Genomic DNA, 17,197 nt, shown 5'->3' on the forward strand with positions numbered 1-17,197 from the left:
AGACGAGGAAGAAGAAGAAGACGAAGAAGAATAGAATAGTAACAGAATGAATAAACCCCCGCATCATATGCCGGAAAAAAACTAGCCTCAAGAAACGCCTAAGCCAGCCGATGCAGAAAAGAAGCCCTTGTCTATCAATGGTATCTTTCAAAAAAGGACAGCAAACATCATCCCAGAGGGGAAACGCAGGGGATGCAAGTAAGAATACAGTCCAGAAGGAGAAGGGAAAACAAAAGGCGGAAGAAATGGTAAGGGGTATACCAAGTACCGAAAGCCGAAGAAGAGAAAGTTAACCAATGAGTTCCAGAAGATGAAGAAAGCAAGAAAGAAGAGAAGAAGGAAGCCGGTACACCATAACCATGCAACATGTCATGACATGCGGTCGATAGAAAATCAAAGAGATCATGAGAGGGTTGAGAACATTTAGGAAGATGCCACGGGCTGAGGACGAGACTCGAAGTCGAGTTTGATGTCTGCTTTGCCGGATTGTCTGGTGACCTTGAAGAGAGGTCCGTTGTTCTTTGGCGCGCCGGCTGGGACGGGGCACATCGCTTTGCCTGTGGTCTTGGTATCGGTCGTGCCAGCCGCGATGGAGTTCTTCGTGACGCGGGGGTTGAACATGGTGATAGTAGCGTTGGGTTTGGCCGGGGCCTTGCCTCCCTTCTTTGGCGCGGCAGCTGCCTTGGCCCGAGATTTGGGAGCAGCTTTCTGGGCAGCCTTGGGTGCGCTCTTCGCTGCAGTCTTTGATGCGGCCTTGGCTGGAGCTGCCTTTGTGGATTTGAGAAGTTCCTTGATACTGCGACCCTTGCTGGCTGGATTTGTGACCTTCTTGGTGGCCTTTGTGGCGGGTCTCTTCGCAGGTTTCTCGTCCTGACTGGATGAAGGTGTGATAAGACCAGAGTCGGTACGGGGTCGTTTTTTCGGCGTGACGACAACTGCAAAGGATTCCATAGTGGGAGCACGAAGAGAGCTCTGGAGCTGGGGGATCGGCTCCGGGGAGGATTCGTATGCGCACTCGCTGATATCCTCCGAGGTCCATGATTTCAGGTTCGCCTGGCGTGCCACTTCATCACAAGAGCCCTGGACGATCAAGTCAAAGCAGTCATCGAACTCCTTCCCGCTCGGCGGTTCGTTGTTGATAAACATTGTCACGCCGTCCTTGCGACTCCGAATTGTCGCGCACAAGCTCTTGACAAGGCGGCGAACTCCGGGGATCTTTAAGCTAGTACCAGCAACGATGAGAACACGAGGGCGGGATTTGATATCGGAGTTCATGACCGACGTGATAGCCTCTTCGTCGGGGTTGTGCTCGTTGTAGAGAACGATCCGAGGGCGCATACGTCCAATTCCGTGGCTCCGCTGACCGGTAGCGAGGCGAGCTTGATCGTGACCCTCGCATTCTTTGCAAGCGGGCGGGTCTGCTTCTGTGAACATATCGCCATTGAAGTCGCAGAGGAAGCGACACTTCTGGCAGACCATCTTCTCAATACTGCCGTGCAATTGAATCGTCACCGGCCAGCCACCCTTGACATCAAGCGGGACTTCGGTGGCCAATGGTCCCATGGAGGTTTCAATGCCATCGATGTTCTGGGTGTACAGTCGTTTCAGGCGAGACTCAGTACCTAGACGGGCGAGCATCTCGTGGAAGGCGGTGGGTTTAGTCTTGGCAGCTTCCTCGGACAGCGACCGGACCATTTCGTGGAAGGGTAGGGTCAATGCGTCATCCTGGTAGACAGCAGCATCGAAGAGAAGCTTGCCAGAAGCCTTTAGGTTATGCTTCTTCTGTAGAGATTTAAAGAGACCATCTGTGGAACGGAAGTCTGGAACTATATATCTATAGGTTAGGCGCAGCTCATGTGGCAGAATATCTGCAGAAACTTACTACCGGCGGCGGTGGAAATGCCGGCACCAGCGATGACGACAATATCCTTCTGGTGGCGAAGGGTCTGGACGAGCAAATAGTGCTGGTCATTTTGTTCATAGAGGCATTTAGAGAGATCGAGATATTGGGTGGTCCGTTCTTTCGGTAGGGGGTTGCGTCTCCTCTTTGCGGGACGGGCTTGGCGTGCAGAACTCTCAGCGCCAGATTCAGCTTGGGATGATGGGGTCGGGTAGCGTTCCGCAGGTTCTGGTGAGCATGCCCGAGATGACGGGAGAGAGCTCAAGTCCGAGCATTCGGAGACCTCATCAAAGTCGTAACCCATGATGAAGGTGGAGAGGAGTGATGTGGTCACGTAACAAGGAGCGTCAAAAGGATGTCACCCCCCCAGGAGAAATAGTCGGGGAGAAAAACCGAATGGATAGCTCCGGGTTATGTTAGAGACCAAAGAAAAGGACGAGTGGATGAATCATGGGTAAGGAATAAATATGTGGAAAGGGAGAAAAAAAGAAAAGAGGGATATGTGCAGGAGTAGAGGTGTGTAGAAAGGGACGATGAGGTCAGGGTTGGAGGAGAGCGTTAAAATGAAACGATAAGAGGGAAAAAATGACCTGGCCCGCTCCTCACACGTTTGTTTTGACCCGAAGCGAGCTTAGATTCCCCGTGAAGGAATGTGGTTGTGTGGTAGAGACGGGGGGAACGGTTAGGAATTGCGATCTGCGGACTCTGTCGAGGGATGGAATCAAACAGATATCGACAATTGCTCACACACGAACCTGTGGATCCTGGACTTCACACTCGCAGCATCTGAGTGTTTTGCTGTCTTCGATATTGAACCGTTGAAGTTGTGGTGATTCGCTGGAATTGATAGCGGGTCACCTGATATTGCCTGATTGGCCCGATCGCGTTGGCAGGGCTACGCGCTGACTCAGCACTCCGGGTTGACTCCTGCCAGGACGTGACGGCATCTCTAGTTCAGATCTATAGAGAACATTGGACCTCTAGCTGATCTATCCTGTGTTTGGTGGCATCGTCGATTGTGAAGTTTCTTGCAAAGGGGCAAAGGCTGTGTTCTGGACCCTGACCGCCTCCCAGCCAAATAATAAAGCCCATTTGATATTCAATGCGCTGGGGAACTCTATAGAGCTATGCTGGGTAGACTATATTGATCACCTGATTGAAAAGTCTTGAACATAGTCCGACAGAAATTATGCCCTTGATGATGGATACGGGCATCAATGTGGACGATCTCTTTGGCGAGTCCAACTCCCTGGAATTGGGCTTGCCAGCCGCCTCTCCTACCAAAGGACTCGCACAATGCCTGGATGAGATGCGCCTATTAGGCTGTTGCCAGTGAGTTGAATATTCCAAAGGTATGTGACGGTAGCTAACAACCGGATAGCAAGATTGCATGGTCCCGGATGGGTTGCATTGCGTCGATCTCTCAGGACGGACTCAGGGTCAATATCCGCCATCTCCAGTGCAGTTCTTCAGATGGAAAATGGGAACTAGGCAAAGAAACACCCCTCACTACAGTACTAGAGACCCACCATGGGAACCAACTGGCTCATTTATCATGGAATGAAACCGGGTCAGAACTGGCCGTTGTGGACTGCTCTGGTCGCATATCCATCTATTCTATCTCAATTGCTTTGAACAGCCTCTCAATTCTGCGCCAAGCGTCTTTCGAATCAGGTGATGATGGCAGCCAGGTCGTTGGTTTGATGTGGTTGAATTCCCAACGTTTTGTATGTCGTGTTCTGCATCCCAATCTCCCAGGGAACGAATTCTGACACCACGATATAGATACATGCATTTCACCAAGCGGCGAAGGTGAATGGGAGATGGGCCTACACTCCTTTCCGCAGACGCCCAATTGGGCCCTTCCATCCAGCCAACAAAGGCGCCTTGATCTGTGTGACCAGAGCCGGCCAGATCAAGCTCATATATCAGAACCCTAATAGCACATGGGCCGAGCTTCCTGCCGAATTGAAAAACACAGGGTACTCGGACAGGCTATTAACACATGCCTCCATGGTCGCCACACAAGGTAGCTTATCCCGCCGGAGATTTATATCGCAGTACTGACATCGATGCAGCTGGGATCCTTCTCGCCACGTACTCCGCGTGCCAGAAGATGTGTCTGTACAGAGTACATATTACCTGGAATCCACCGCAGTGGGAACCCACTCAGGGGAAACAGCAGCCTCCACCCGTTCCCAGTTTCCGCTTGATCCACTGCAAGGTGGATATGCCAGGCAATATACTGGATGTGAACCGCGGCCCAGAGCATGCGGATCAGTCTATCCCATTCATGAACTCTGTGTACTCATTGACACGGCTGGAGATCATGCCAGGACAGGTTGATAGTCCCCAAGGATCCACTGCCAATCCGTGGATTCTTGCTGTTTTCTCGAAACCTCTCCATGCCATACCGGATTATCAAGAGCAGCAAGGTCCGCCAACTGTGATGCTCAGGTGGCATTTGGAATCTGCACCACAGACACTTCATCCCAAGTTTGATGAGGTGACATCGAAGAAGAGCAATGCCCAGGCGAAGGTATGTAGACAGAGATTCTTGTCTGTTGTATTGAGACTGATTTATGCCTAGCCCAAATTGGAGTTACGCCGGCTGGATGATATCCATTGTGATAAATACGTTGTCTCGGTCGATTTGATTGAACATGGGACAGTCTTAGCCGTCACCCACGATGACAATTCAATAACATGCTATGACACGAGGACGATGGCAATGTTTAATGGGATAGATGACTCGAACACTGTAACCTGTCTGGCCCAGGCGGGATTTCAGTATCCAATAGAAACATCTGGTATGTTGAGACTTGATTCATCCTACTTTCCATTGCGCGAATTGACATCATTAGGTCTCAACATCGCTTTCTCGCCGAACTCTTGCGTTGCCGTTACGCTGGATAGTGACGGACAGATGCAACTGAGAGTAATGGGGCATTCATTCGGATCAACCGATGGACTCTATGACGAAAGTATGTGCTGCCCAGAACCTGTAAGATCGACAGGACTGACCGAAACGCCTAGCCAAATTCTCCGCCGCCGTTGCTGCTTTGACGGTGGCATTCTGCCGTGGCTGTGGAAGTGAATGCAACACAGACGACGTTCTCATGGTTGCTCTCCGGCAGCTGACACCAGGTAAGTGCATGGTTTTGCCACGATTTAGATCACCGAACTCCGCTGACACCCCCGAAGAGGCTCAAACCACATTCATCAGCGAGGTGTATCGTGCACTGCCGGTCAATTGCAACTTCACTGCTGATCAAGAGAAACTTATGAGCCACCCGTACATCCCTCGTTGTCTCAGTTTGCAGGCTGCGCTGGGCTATAAAGGAAGACTCAAGCGCCGCAGCCTTGCGTCCTCCGTGCCCTGGGCTATTCTTCAACTGCGACACTCCTCGGTTCTATTTGCTTATTTCTTCCAGTATAACAAAGGTGTACAGCCCGAGACACATGATCCAGGTAAGCCAGACCATCGTTTCAACACCAGTAATCAACTGCTAACAGCAAAAAGATGTTCTACGATTGGTCTTGGGTAACGCAAAATGGACATTGGATTTCTCCCACTGGCTCCTAAACGAAGTCTTCGACATGGCAGATGATTTCGAAAGCGTCTTCAACGACCAAGAAGCATTCACCCAGAAATGTACGCCCAACCCACCCCCCAACAAATCCCCCAAACAATAATCTAACCAAACCACCCCAGTGAAAACAACCATCTCCCTTCCCCTCCTAATCCTCCTCTCAAGCATGTCAAGAGCCTTCCTCCGCTTCATCTGCCGCGGCCTCCGAGGTGTGCAGGCAGGCTTCGCAAGCGCAAACCCAGCCTCCCTCTTCGGCGACAGCCGAATCTACTACACAGAAATATGCCAAGCCCTCGAAACCTCCCCAGTCCGGATAGACGTCTACGAAAAATTCCTTGCGGGAGTGGACTCGGCCGTGAAACACGCCTACCAGGGCGCAGGCTTCGGCGACGCTGAAAGACCAGGTTCAGAAAAAGAACTGCTCGTCAACGCGCGCATCCCACCGGTCCTAATATCCGCCGTGGCAACGCTGCTGCGGCAGACGGTGCCGGCGCTGAAAACGGAGATTAATCGCATGGCGATTTATCTGGGTGATTATTCTTGGTTGGGCTTTGGGAATGATTCTCGCACCGCGCTCTATCGGAAACAGCGTGATGTTGATATTTTGAAGAAGTGTCCTTTGAGGCCGCCTCTCTTGCTGGGCCGTGAGGGTCGGATTGCGCCGCTTAAAAAGAGGAGGTGTGCAAGGTGTTGTGAGGTTTCTGGGGATACGAGTTTGCCTAGGTCTATGCTTTCTTTTAAAATGACTGCTAAGTTGGGGTTGTTGAGGTCCTGTCTTTGTGGGGGGATGTGGATTCTTGAGGTTGATTCTGGGGATGTTGGGGGTGGGAATGGGAGTGGGAATGGAGCCTAGAGTTAGTCTTTTGTTACAAGAAGGTCAATGTTTGATAGATGAAAGCAATTTTGGTGTGATGTATCTCGCAAATAGAGAGCATACGAGGTTGAAACATAAAGGGTCTGGAGTAGGGACTGGGGATGAACCGAGTTCTGTTGGGTGAAAATGGACAACCAGATTGGCGTTTTATATGGACAACATGCATAAGGCAATATATATCCTTGACCTGATAGGGCTTGTCCTCGACATACGAATATGTAGACGATGTATGTAGGAGCATATCCCTGAGTACGGAATACGGAAAACTTGACCACACAAAGTTCCTTAACAAAGCAAGAAAATGTCTAAGTCATGTCATGTCAAGAGTCGATTTGCATCCTATTTAGATACATAATCAAATTCCATTTTTTGGATGTAAAAAAAAGAGAAAACCGACCCCTCCACAAGCTCTCGGGTCCACACTGTCACGTCCTGCTTGTGTCCAAGGCCAGCAACGTCTTCCCACAAAACTCCATATCCGAACAAGTTCTGCGTTTAAGCCTGCAGAATATGAATCAGTATTGTGTTCGGTCCGTATGGCGGCGATGTCCTTGGGAAAAAAATTGACAGAACAGAATAAGATGCAACATCCAATCACTATTCCACCAATTCATGACCAAGGACTGATCGAGATGATCATACCTTAACAGCGTACTTCCGCTGGGGGAAGTGGGTGGCGCGCTTCTGCTGACGCACGGTGGTGCGGGTAGCCTCGTGCTTGGTGAGACGGCGGCGGATCTCACGGGTGAGCTTGGGGCGGAGGTCGAGGGGAAGGTACTTCTTGTTCTTGTAGAACAGACGCAGCTGGGCGCGCTGGTTGGCGTTGATGACGGTGAGGACACGAGCGATCGACTTGCGAACCTCGCCGCTAAAAAAAAGAAAAAATTCCAGTCAGCACCTGTTCAGATGACTTTTGATAAACCCGGTCTCGATCCATTGCAATCGCGGTATCCATCTCTTCCTCATCGATCCCATTGGTGATTTGATGGTGTAGTCCTCTTGTTTCGTTGTCCCGATCGGGATTCGATTGTTTCCATCCCGCAAATCTCCAAATCCATTCGCACAAAAAGAAAGCCGGGGGGTGTCGGATACGCACATCTTCTGGGTCTTCGTGGAAGCGCCGCTGGAGATCTTCTGAACGCGGAGCTGGTTGAGCTCCAGCTTCAACTCCTCGAGCTGCTTGGCGAGCTCATCCTTGTTCTTGCCCCAGAGCTGACCGGCCTTGACCTTGGACGACTATAAAAAAAGAGAGGTTCATCAGCATGCATTCAGAGGTTCTGCCTGGCAGCACGTACCATAGTGGCGGCGATTTGTGTGGGTTGTCGACGTTGAGAATTGAAGATGTCCGAGGGTCAAATTGCGACTGGTTGTGGGACTAGGGCTAAGCGAATTCTGCGACACTAAGCGGGCACGTGATGTGTGTGGCACTTTGTGCCTGAATAATGCCTGATAGTGGTGCCTAGAGTATGAGGCGTCGATATACTATATCCGGTTAGACGATTCTACCCCGTCATGGCCAACTTACGTAGTGGTAGCACCTCGGCCCTTGCACCGGTTGGTTTGGAGAATAATTCTGAACGGTTTTGAACCCCTGTCAATTCCTCTCCTCTATCGCATCTCTTCTGTACCGGCCATGACATCCTCTACTGGCTCTGGGTGGACACAGCTCCGGCAACAAGCCCGGTCGCTCGAGACTCAGGTACCAACATATTCAGGAACCTCGCTATAGAATGTGACTGACGCCACCAATAGACCGAGAACCTCTTCCACACCTACTCACAATTCGCTTCTATCACCAAGCCCCCACAGACACCCACCGAGGAAGAGCTGCGCCTCGAATCGCAGTTGAAAGACCTCCTCGAAAGAGTAAGCCAACAGCGAGCAGTAAGGCTACCAAAAAAAGAACCGCGACAGCTAACTATTCTCCGCACAGCGTGAATCTCTCATTGCCCAACTATCCCGACTCCTCGACTCAGAAGCCACCCTCACATCCTCCGCCCTGAAACAGAACAATGTCTCCCGCCATCGCGAAGTGCTCCAAGACCACCGCCGCGAGCTCCAACGGCTAACCTCCGCCATCGCCGAATCTCGCGACCGCGCAAACCTCCTCTCAAATGTCCGCTCAGACATTGATTCCTACCGCGCATCCAACCCCGCCGCCGCCGAGGCCGAGTACATGCTCGAGGAGCGGGGGCGAGTTGAGAACAGCCACAACATGATGGACGGAGTGTTGAGCCAGGCGTATGCCATCAACGAGAACTTCGGAGTCCAGCGTGAGACCATTGCCAACATCAACCGGCGTATTGTCGGTGCTGCCAGTAACGTCCCCGGCATGAACTATCTCATTGGCAAGATTGGAAACAAGAAGAGGCGAGATGCTATCATCCTTGGATGCTTTATCGGATTCTGCTTCTTGATGTTGCTGTTCTTCCGGTGATATATTGAATCATTATTGCGGGGGTACGCTGTCCCATCTTATTGTTCTCGTGTCGATTGCTGCTATCCAGCGAGTGGACTTTTGTTACCAAGGCGTTCAGGTTTGGGCATTTCAGTATCCCTCTTGACGGGGGATACGATGAAGATTCTTGCACGTCTAAATGGCGGCTGTTTGTTATGCTCTATATTATACACATTCTCTATTGTATGTACAAATTTAACTGAGAGGGGAATCACATCATATACAAGTTTCCGGTCCGCTACTGGTACACTCACCACAGGCTCATCTCAAATCTTACGAGTCGAGCCCGCCCTTTCAGAAAGAGCCTTCTTCTCCTCAATAAGTTTCCGCACACCAGCATTGAGCCCCTCCAACTCCTCCGCATCCGCCGGCCCACTCCCCGCCCAGCGAATCCGACACTCTTCATCAACGAGATAAACATACCCAACCTTAGAGTTCATCATACCAACAGTCTCCTTAAGCGCCTGGTCAAAGCCCTTCTGCACCAAGAAATACCGGGAATGCTGCTCCTTCGGCAACTTCTGCCGCATGCGCCACATGAATGTCTTAACCAACCATGCCTTCATGCGGTTCTCTTCGAGGTTAATATCAATCCTCTGCACATGTTTCCCGCCACTAGCAAGTGCCTCCACAAGGCCCGGGTTCTGCTGCGGGCCTGTGAATGTCGCGACCTGGCCCTCGGCCCAGACGCTGGAAAACAGGTTCACAACGGAGATGCTGCCGCGCAGCTGGGTGGTTGTGTTTTGAGCGTCCTTGGGTGTTGCGAGGGTTATGCCGTGCATGTTCGGGAAGTAAAGTGATCTGTCGGCTTTGAAGAGTCGTGGGTTTGAGATGAAGGTCTTGCCTTCGTGGTGGCGGAGGTTGGACCATTCGCGAAAGTAGGGTTTGGCGACTTGTTTTGTCCTGTGCGTTGCGGTTGTTTGTTAGTTTTGCGTTCGCAGTCCATGGGCTGATTGCCAGTGGGAGAAAGGGTAGGGTAGGTTTCGTACAATTCCTTGCGCCGCTTGATGTGCCGGTCATAGTTGGTGAAGTCGTCGCGACGCTGGGCCATGGAGCGCGTGTCAACTCCTGTGTTTTGGCCCTCTAATGGTGGCGTGGGACTTCCAATGGGTCGATCCAGTCTCGGGGGAGCGAAGTCTGCGTCGCCGGGCTGAGGGCCATCCTTTTGGTTTTGTTGGAATTCGATGGAGCTGGTCAGGCGCTGCCTTGCCAGAGATTGAGTCTCAGTCTTTGTATTCCGCTTCACGACGGTTGGGGCAGCTGCTTTGCTGGGCTCCTCGGCTGTACTAGCATAGTAGCGCGGGGAGAAGGGTTTGGCTCGGAGCTGGGCGACTCTCGCTGGGTTGCGGAATTGGCAGCTTAGACAGCGGCCGGTCTGTAGAAGCGGGAGGTCCGCGATCAGGGTAGTTGGGAGGGCGGATTTCCACATGTTGATTGGGCCCGGCCAATGGGTCGAAAACGATGGACTGTGAGTAGGTTTTGTTCTCCAACTTTCTTACAACAATATCTCCGTCTCCGAAATTCACGGTCACGTGTTCCAATATTACCCGTTTGGGTAAGGCAGTCATTCAGTGTGCTGTTCTGCGTGTATTTGCATTTGGGTTGGATGGACGCGAGAATAATAGAATCTCATAGACAAAGAAAATATGACATGAGAGCGACAAGTGCAGACTTCCAGAATATGTTGCGATATGTTGCCTATAGTAGCTGAGTCTATACTTCTGGAGACATTAGCGCAAAATTATGTGCTCCCCGAGGTCGTCAGAGTGACAACAGCATTATCCGAGACCCAAAATCATCCCAGCTCCAAAAGCCTCAAAACAGGCAGCAGAGACGCCTCGCAGTCGATGATGAAAATTCGAGGTAGCAACAGATCCCGTGACCTGGCGCCGCTTTCGCGCCAGTCAATCGCGTCCACTTGTAACCATTCGCAACCTTGTCTGCCTGTAGACTTGTGTCACTGTGATTGTATCATGAAGTCTATTTGGTCTAACCTCCCGATTCTCGATTGGACACCGGACTAAGATGTCGGGCACTCATAGCAAGGAGGACTTCTTTGTCTCTCTGGAGCAACTCGATGACTCGGATGACCAGGACGAGGAATACAATGAATGGGAGCGTCTATTGTATTGGGCCAAATATAAGGCACCTGACAAGGTCGCGCCTGCTCCAGTTGCAGAACGAATCTCGCTTTCTCGGGCACACTCAGACCCGCAACCTTCTTCTCGTACTCATCAGTATAAAACGAGCACATTGCCAGATGACCCGAAGCCTGCTCCTCTGATCCGTCATAAGACGACTGGAGCTATGCCTACCACCAAGAGTGGTGGTCCTCCCCAGAAGAAGAGAAGAACCAACAGCGCGAAGATCGTACCGGAGGGCCAGAAAATCTTCAAAGACTTGGTCTTTTGTGAGTATTTCATGTATTCCCTCAGCTAGCTCTCACTAACCTATTGAGCTTAGTTTTCTTCCCCAACAACGATGTCTCCCCATTTCGACGGCTCCGGATACAACGAGCCCAAGAATACGGGGCCCAATGGAGTCGAGCATGGGCAAAGACCGTCACGCATGTGATCGTTGACAAAGACTTACTTTTGAACGATCTTCTGGGTTATATCAAGCTTGAGACCTTGCCAGTCAGTCCACTTGTCAGATACTCTGGTTTCAATGCTAATTGACTCGCAGGCGAGCGTGGTTCTGGTGAACGAGTCCTACCCTTCGGACTGCATCCAATTTCGGTCGGTATTGAACCCTTCACAGCTCCGTTTCAGGGTCCAGGAAGCCCCGAAACCCACCGAAGAGGAGAAGAATGGAAAGAAACAGGAGCAGCTACCCTTAGTGGTGGAGTCGATCTCGCACAATGACCTGCCGTTGAAGCTCTCACGACGGGAGCAAGCCCTGTGTCCGGAGTCTTCCCAGCCTTCAGTCGAGGAAGATTTATCAGCAGCGACAACTGAGCCTGCGGAAGAATTCGCTAGCGAAGAGGGGGATAGCAGAATCATCCGAGAGCGGGATGCCTTGGATGATATGATTGACCAGGCCAAGGCAACAAGTCATCTGGTAAACCATGTCATCCCTTAACTGGAAGCTCAAGCAACTGATCTTTATACCTAGCCCTTGGACCCGCTAGAGTCGCCGGACCATACTGCCACAACATCCGATGATGGAATCTCCGGCGCCTCAGAATTAGGCTCGGAAACACTGCCGCAGAAAGCGCTTCAGCAAAAGGGCAAAGCTGATTGGACAAAGAACTTCTCGTGCATGCAGAAGTATGATCCAGACGGGAAGCTGGACAATCCAAATAGCCGAACTATAGAAGTCCTTCAACAGATGCTGGACTACTATACCCAAACGGCAGACCATTGGCGGGTACTCGGCTATCGCAAGGCAATCATTGCGTTGCGAAAGCAGCGAAAAAAGATTTCTACAAAAGTACAGGCGCGGGCCCTCCCTGGCATTGGGGAGCGAATAGCCGACAAGATCGAAGAGATCGTCTTGACCAACCGTCTTCGTCGTTTGGAACATACAAATGATACCCCAGAAGACCGACTCATCCAAGAATTCCTCGGCGTCTATGGCGCCGGTCTCATTCAGGCCTCCAAATGGGTGGCGCAGGGCTATAAATCTTTAGCTGATTTGCTAGAAAAGGCCCCTTTGAGCAAGCAGCAACGCATCGGGGTAGAGCGTTACAATGACTTTGCACAGCGCATCCCTCGCAAGGAGGTGGAAGCCCATGGCGCGATTGTACGAAAGGCGGTGCAAATCGAAGACAGGGATATGCAGGTGATCATCTCAGGCTCTTACCGCCGCGGGGCAGCAACCTGCGGGGACATCGACTGCCTGATAACCAAGCCTGGTGCCACGTTGGACCAAATCCGCTCGATCATGCTTGGGCTTGTGGTTCCCAAATTGTTCCGCAGTGGGTTTCTGCGGGCCAGCCTTACCCTTTCGTCGCATCAGGACGGGTCCAAATGGCACGGTGCATCAACTATACCTGGCAGCAACTTGTGGCGTCGGATCGATCTGCTGTTTGTCCCTGATGCCGAGATAGGGGCGGCCTTGCTGTACTTCACAGGCAATGACATCTTCAACCGGAGCATGAGATTGTTGGCACGGAAGAAGGGCATGTGCTTGAACCAGAAGGGGCTCTTTACTAACGTTCTTAGAACACAGCAGGTCAAGCTTAACGCGGGTCGATTGGTTGAGGCTCGAAACGAGCGCCGGATTTTTGTTGCGCTGGGTGTACCCTGGCGGCCTCCCGAGCACCGGATCTGTTGAGACTTGCTAGCAACTGGCCTATTGGAACAGGAAATCACTTATTAATTAGCAGGTAGCCTATTTCAGTCTAATACCAACACGGCCATTATATCTTCAGTGACCAGGGTTATTCACATCCATAAATCAGTTGGTTGATCAGTAGATGGCCACTCATCGATGGACAATGGTGAAATATATATGCGCACCAATGACGATACCACCTGAGATTTCACTCAATTTCGCTCAGATTCAACATGTAGATATAGTCCGATGCAAAGCAATCTATCTCAAAAGCTGATCTCATACTATCCAATACGAAAAATCAAGGAAAAGAAATAAAATAGCTGCATAGATGTACATAGAGTTTTTCGCATAACTTACATTCTGGAGAGACAGGTGTAGCAGTCACAGTGGCACAAGTGACTAAGACTTCCTCGCCTTCTTCCCCAACTTCATCACTTCCCATCAACATCAACATCAAACTTGAGACTTCTCATAGTTCCAAGATTTGATACTCCTTGATCTTCATCACCGCCTTTCCGTGACCGCCCTGCAGCATCACCGCCTTTCGTGCGGTGAAGCCTCCATCGCGTGTCCCTCCCCTTGCGATTGCCAGACCGCCCTCTACTGCCCAGGTTTTGCCCGCACATCTTCGTTTGAATCATCTGGATTTTGTTATTGTTAGTCTCGAGTCTCCTCTTTGAGGCTTTGAGGCTACTTGTATTTCGAGGTTCACGGGGCCTCCCAGTCCCCAGTGACGGTGCACGTGTTTTTTTTTTGCTCAATCCTCTTGCCACCCCTCTGTCTTCTGTTCAGTCCACACACCCCAACTTGGTGGGATCCGGAGCTCTGTTACGACAAGATATTGACTACAGCTAATCGGTTGTTTACGATTGCTGATTATCTGATTGACACGTGAATCCCTCCATAAAACACGTCCACAACGCCTTGCAAAATGGGTCGCAAACCCAACCAACTCATCCTCGAGTTCTTCCACCGGGGTCCCAAGCTGGAAGACGCGAGCAATCGCTACCAACACACATGCAAAGCCTGCGGGGAGATCTTCCCCAAGGGTCGCATTGACAGCCTCACCAACCATCTGGTGAAAAAATGCCAGGCCATCCCTCTCCGCGACCGCCAACGCGTGTTGTTGCGACTCCACGAACTCCCCGACCTCACCGACGTCGACTCGAACAAGGATTCGCCATCTGGAAGCAAAGGAAAGTCGGGTGAAGGCGGATTCCCCAACCGACCTAATTTCGATGGTCTCAATGTGCTTGCGGAAGCGTCGCGACAAGTCGGCGCCTCGGATGTCTCCAAGCGTGGCCCCGGATACACCCAGTCTGTGACCGCTGGAGGAAAAACAGTCATTGTCGACCCCGCGCTGGAGGCAGAGGGCTTCCAGGGACAATCGCAAGGATCTGACAGCAAGATCGAAGGCACCGGAAATGCTGAAGGTTTGTTTCCGCCGCCGTGCATCGTCGCGCACCACAGTTTGCTAACATTTCTCAGGAACTCCTCAATCGTCCAACGCTCCTAGTATCCCTGCCCTTCCGAGCCACACCCCTGGCGAACACCCCGCATCCATGTCCCCGCCCCTGGGTGACGCCTCCATGTCGCCTGAGTCGACCTCCAATGCGCGACAGTCGCAACTGTCGATGATCGCGGCTTCTGCCAACGAGATGGTTCCTCAAGGACTGTCAATTGATGGTGATAACATTAGCTCTGATGGACTGAAGCTTGGCCAGTGGGGTGGACAGCTGTCAACACACGAGCAGCTTCTTTTCGACAGCTTGCATGAGCATGACCCATCTTTGACCGCTGCGACTCAGCGCGCTGCGTCTTATCCCCGCCCCATTGCTATGAACCCGAATACCCAGGCGAAGGGATTTGTGAACGAGTTTGGCAACTCGACTAAGCCCATGAAGCCCAAGGTGCGCGGCCGATTCACAGCCGAGCGACGTCGTGAGGTTCAGGATGTGCGGAAGAAGGGCGCTTGTCTTCGGTGCCGAATGCTGAAGAAACCTGTAAGAATTTGCGAATCCGTGGGATGGTGGAAAAATGACTGACGTTGATAGTGTTCTGGCGATACCCCTTGCACCACTTGCGCTAGCGTGGAGAGTGCACGCTTGTGGAAGCATCCGTGCTTGCGCACTCGCCTTTCCGACGAGTTCGAACTTTACAATGCCAGTAAGTTGTTAGTGCTTTCGTCTTGCAAATAGGAAACTGACAAGGACTTCAGACTTGAACTCAACACTTGCCTACCATGACACCAACAGCATCAAGAACCAGGTCAAGTTCGAGCATTATTCGGGCCGCATCGAGGTTACTCACTTTGAGGAGAGCAACTCCTTCATGACTTTCAGTGGATTGCAAGGTCACCGCGCTTCGGTGTCTGCTCTCGATCCCCAGCTGCAAGGCCTTGGTGATGATCAGTTCTCTAGCCCCGCTCAAGAAGTGTACCTCCTGGATGCCGACGCAGATGATATTCCCAGCAAGCTTGAGCTGTATATCAAGAAGAACGCACACCTTTTCTATGAGCGAGAGACCTCCTCTTTCATGAAGCCTACCCTGATGCTCGCTGCCGAGATTAACCAGCAGAAGAAGGTAAGTTACTTGACATTTGATGTGTAGACTTTTGCTGACATGGAACAGGACATCCTTCTGGAGCGTGTGCTGGAGCTTTGGGTTGCTACACACATCCTTGTTGACACCGAACTTACCTGGAAGACTTACTACAACCCCACCCTCCCTCCGAACTCATTGCACTCTCTTTCCCAGCCTTCGGACGAGGGTCGTCTGCCTATCGAGGAAGTCTCGGACCCCGAGTCCTACGGCCTTCTCTGCAGCCAGCTGCGTTCCGCCATGGAGAAGCGTGCCATGGCCTTGAGCAAGTTTGTCATCAACGATCTCGAGCGTCGCCTTCTTCAGCGCCAGAAGTGCGGATGGTTCGATACCTTCATTACTGCTATCATTCTTCTGAACTGTGTGGAGCGCACCTGCTGGCTATTCCGCTCATGGGACAACGAGAACTTCTCGGGCCGCGTAAGTTGCTACCATTACATCCCATTGCGTCCCTTACTAACACACTTTCCAGTGGCCTCTGGACAAGCGTCCTCCATACTACTTCAACCAGTCCGACCGCTTCTCCGACATCCTGGAGATGCTTCTGCGCATGCGCCACATTCCTCCCAAGGCCACTTTTCGTCCCGACAACGGCATCCTGAAGGCCGTGGACGGTAGCGACGAGCACGCCGTCCGCTGGTTTGACATGATTCAAATTACTCGTAAGTCAACACCTGATCTCATATACGCAACATTCCTTGCTGACTTTACTTCACAGCATACTACATCGAAGAGCGCAAGAACGCCGTCTTCGACCCATCTGACTCACGCTCCCTGGATTGCCACCACAGTGCCAACCTCCTCGAGCCCAACAACGCCACCTGATCCCTCAAAAAAAATCAACAAATCAACTGTTTTGAGTCACACTATTTGCAAACAGGGCCACATGCTGGCGAATATCACCATTACGATATGAAAGCGGCAGCAAAACACGCATGCAACGAATATGTTCGAGTACTTCCCCGTTTCCAATGGACGCGGGCACCTTGTCTGATTTGCTTAACGGAGTTGAATTATCTTAGTAGGGGTAGAAATGGTTTCAAGCGAAGAAATGATCAAGGAGGATATCTTCTGTTATTGTTAATGGTTCCCGGTTTTTTCCCCCTTTTTTCGCGGGTGTTTGTAGGTGTTGGAGGTTGCGGTGCCGGATTTTGTTATTTGTAGCTGAGGCTTTTTATCACTTTAGGATTTGTATCGATTAAAAATGCTTATTTTATTTATTTGATGCCCTTGAATTTGTAGACTGTGAACAGTCGGCGACACTAATAATGTTCTACTCGGTATAAGTTAGTAGACAAGAAATAAATAAGTATACTTCCTTTCTCGTACAAGAAAGAACCACACAACCGACCCTGCTCCAAAACACCCATATCGCCCCAGCGCAACATAATCATAACTTCCACTACCTCGCCATTTCGACCCCTTGTCCGACCGTCTGGGTAAAACAAGACCAACCCCATCCGCCTCGTATAGGGAATCCCAACAACCTC

The 17,197-nt window shown here is 51.3% G+C and overlaps 6 protein-coding genes across 6 annotated transcripts; 4 read left to right on the forward strand and 2 right to left on the reverse strand.

The window, feature by feature from the left end:
* Positions 1-423: 423 nt before the first annotated feature.
* PENARI_c003G03051 (putative SIR2 family histone deacetylase (Hst4)) lies at positions 424-2,204 on the reverse strand (the record flags this gene model as incomplete). The annotated part of the gene is made up of 2 exons (XM_022628204.1): positions 424-1,826; positions 1,883-2,204. 2 exons carry the CDS (start codon positions 2,202-2,204, stop codon positions 424-426), a joined length of 1,725 nt encoding a protein of 574 aa, XP_022491516.1.
* An 885-nt stretch (positions 2,205-3,089) lies between these two features.
* Positions 3,090-6,141, forward strand: PENARI_c003G08846 (mediator of RNA polymerase II transcription subunit 16; the record flags this gene model as incomplete). The annotated part of the gene is made up of 11 exons (XM_022628614.1): positions 3,090-3,232; positions 3,282-3,627; positions 3,686-3,929; positions 3,979-4,439; positions 4,491-4,710; positions 4,765-4,884; positions 4,937-5,047; positions 5,105-5,371; positions 5,424-5,555; positions 5,616-6,023; positions 6,104-6,141. 11 exons carry the CDS (start codon positions 3,090-3,092, stop codon positions 6,139-6,141), a joined length of 2,490 nt encoding a protein of 829 aa, XP_022491850.1.
* Positions 6,142-8,000: 1,859 nt separating this feature from the next.
* Positions 8,001-8,804, forward strand: PENARI_c003G03913 (putative vesicle transport v-SNARE protein Gos1; the record flags this gene model as incomplete). The annotated part of the gene is made up of 3 exons (XM_022628264.1): positions 8,001-8,066; positions 8,120-8,233; positions 8,301-8,804. The coding sequence occupies 3 exons, from the start codon at positions 8,001-8,003 to the stop codon at positions 8,802-8,804; spliced, it is 684 nt and encodes a 227-aa protein (XP_022491374.1).
* A 287-nt stretch (positions 8,805-9,091) lies between these two features.
* Positions 9,092-10,254, reverse strand: PENARI_c003G11158 (mitochondrial ATPase complex subunit ATP10; the record flags this gene model as incomplete). Its single annotated transcript, XM_022628777.1, has 2 exons — positions 9,092-9,728; positions 9,815-10,254. The coding sequence occupies 2 exons, from the start codon at positions 10,252-10,254 to the stop codon at positions 9,092-9,094; spliced, it is 1,077 nt and encodes a 358-aa protein (XP_022491379.1).
* Positions 10,255-10,850: 596 nt separating this feature from the next.
* Positions 10,851-13,103, forward strand: PENARI_c003G03912 (DNA-directed DNA polymerase IV; the record flags this gene model as incomplete). The annotated part of the gene is made up of 4 exons (XM_022628263.1): positions 10,851-11,235; positions 11,289-11,461; positions 11,511-11,885; positions 11,940-13,103. The coding sequence occupies 4 exons, from the start codon at positions 10,851-10,853 to the stop codon at positions 13,101-13,103; spliced, it is 2,097 nt and encodes a 698-aa protein (XP_022491375.1).
* A 934-nt stretch (positions 13,104-14,037) lies between these two features.
* PENARI_c003G00969 (uncharacterized protein) lies at positions 14,038-16,532 on the forward strand (the record flags this gene model as incomplete). The annotated part of the gene is made up of 7 exons (XM_022628067.1): positions 14,038-14,539; positions 14,595-15,109; positions 15,161-15,272; positions 15,325-15,689; positions 15,738-16,127; positions 16,180-16,369; positions 16,426-16,532. 7 exons carry the CDS (start codon positions 14,038-14,040, stop codon positions 16,530-16,532), a joined length of 2,181 nt encoding a protein of 726 aa, XP_022491514.1.
* Between the last annotated feature and the right edge of the window lie 665 nt (positions 16,533-17,197).

This window comes from Penicillium arizonense, assembly GCF_001773325.1.
Source record: "Penicillium arizonense strain CBS 141311 chromosome Unknown PENARI_contig003, whole genome shotgun sequence".
Classification (NCBI taxonomy): Eukaryota; Fungi; Ascomycota; class Eurotiomycetes; order Eurotiales; family Aspergillaceae; genus Penicillium; species Penicillium arizonense.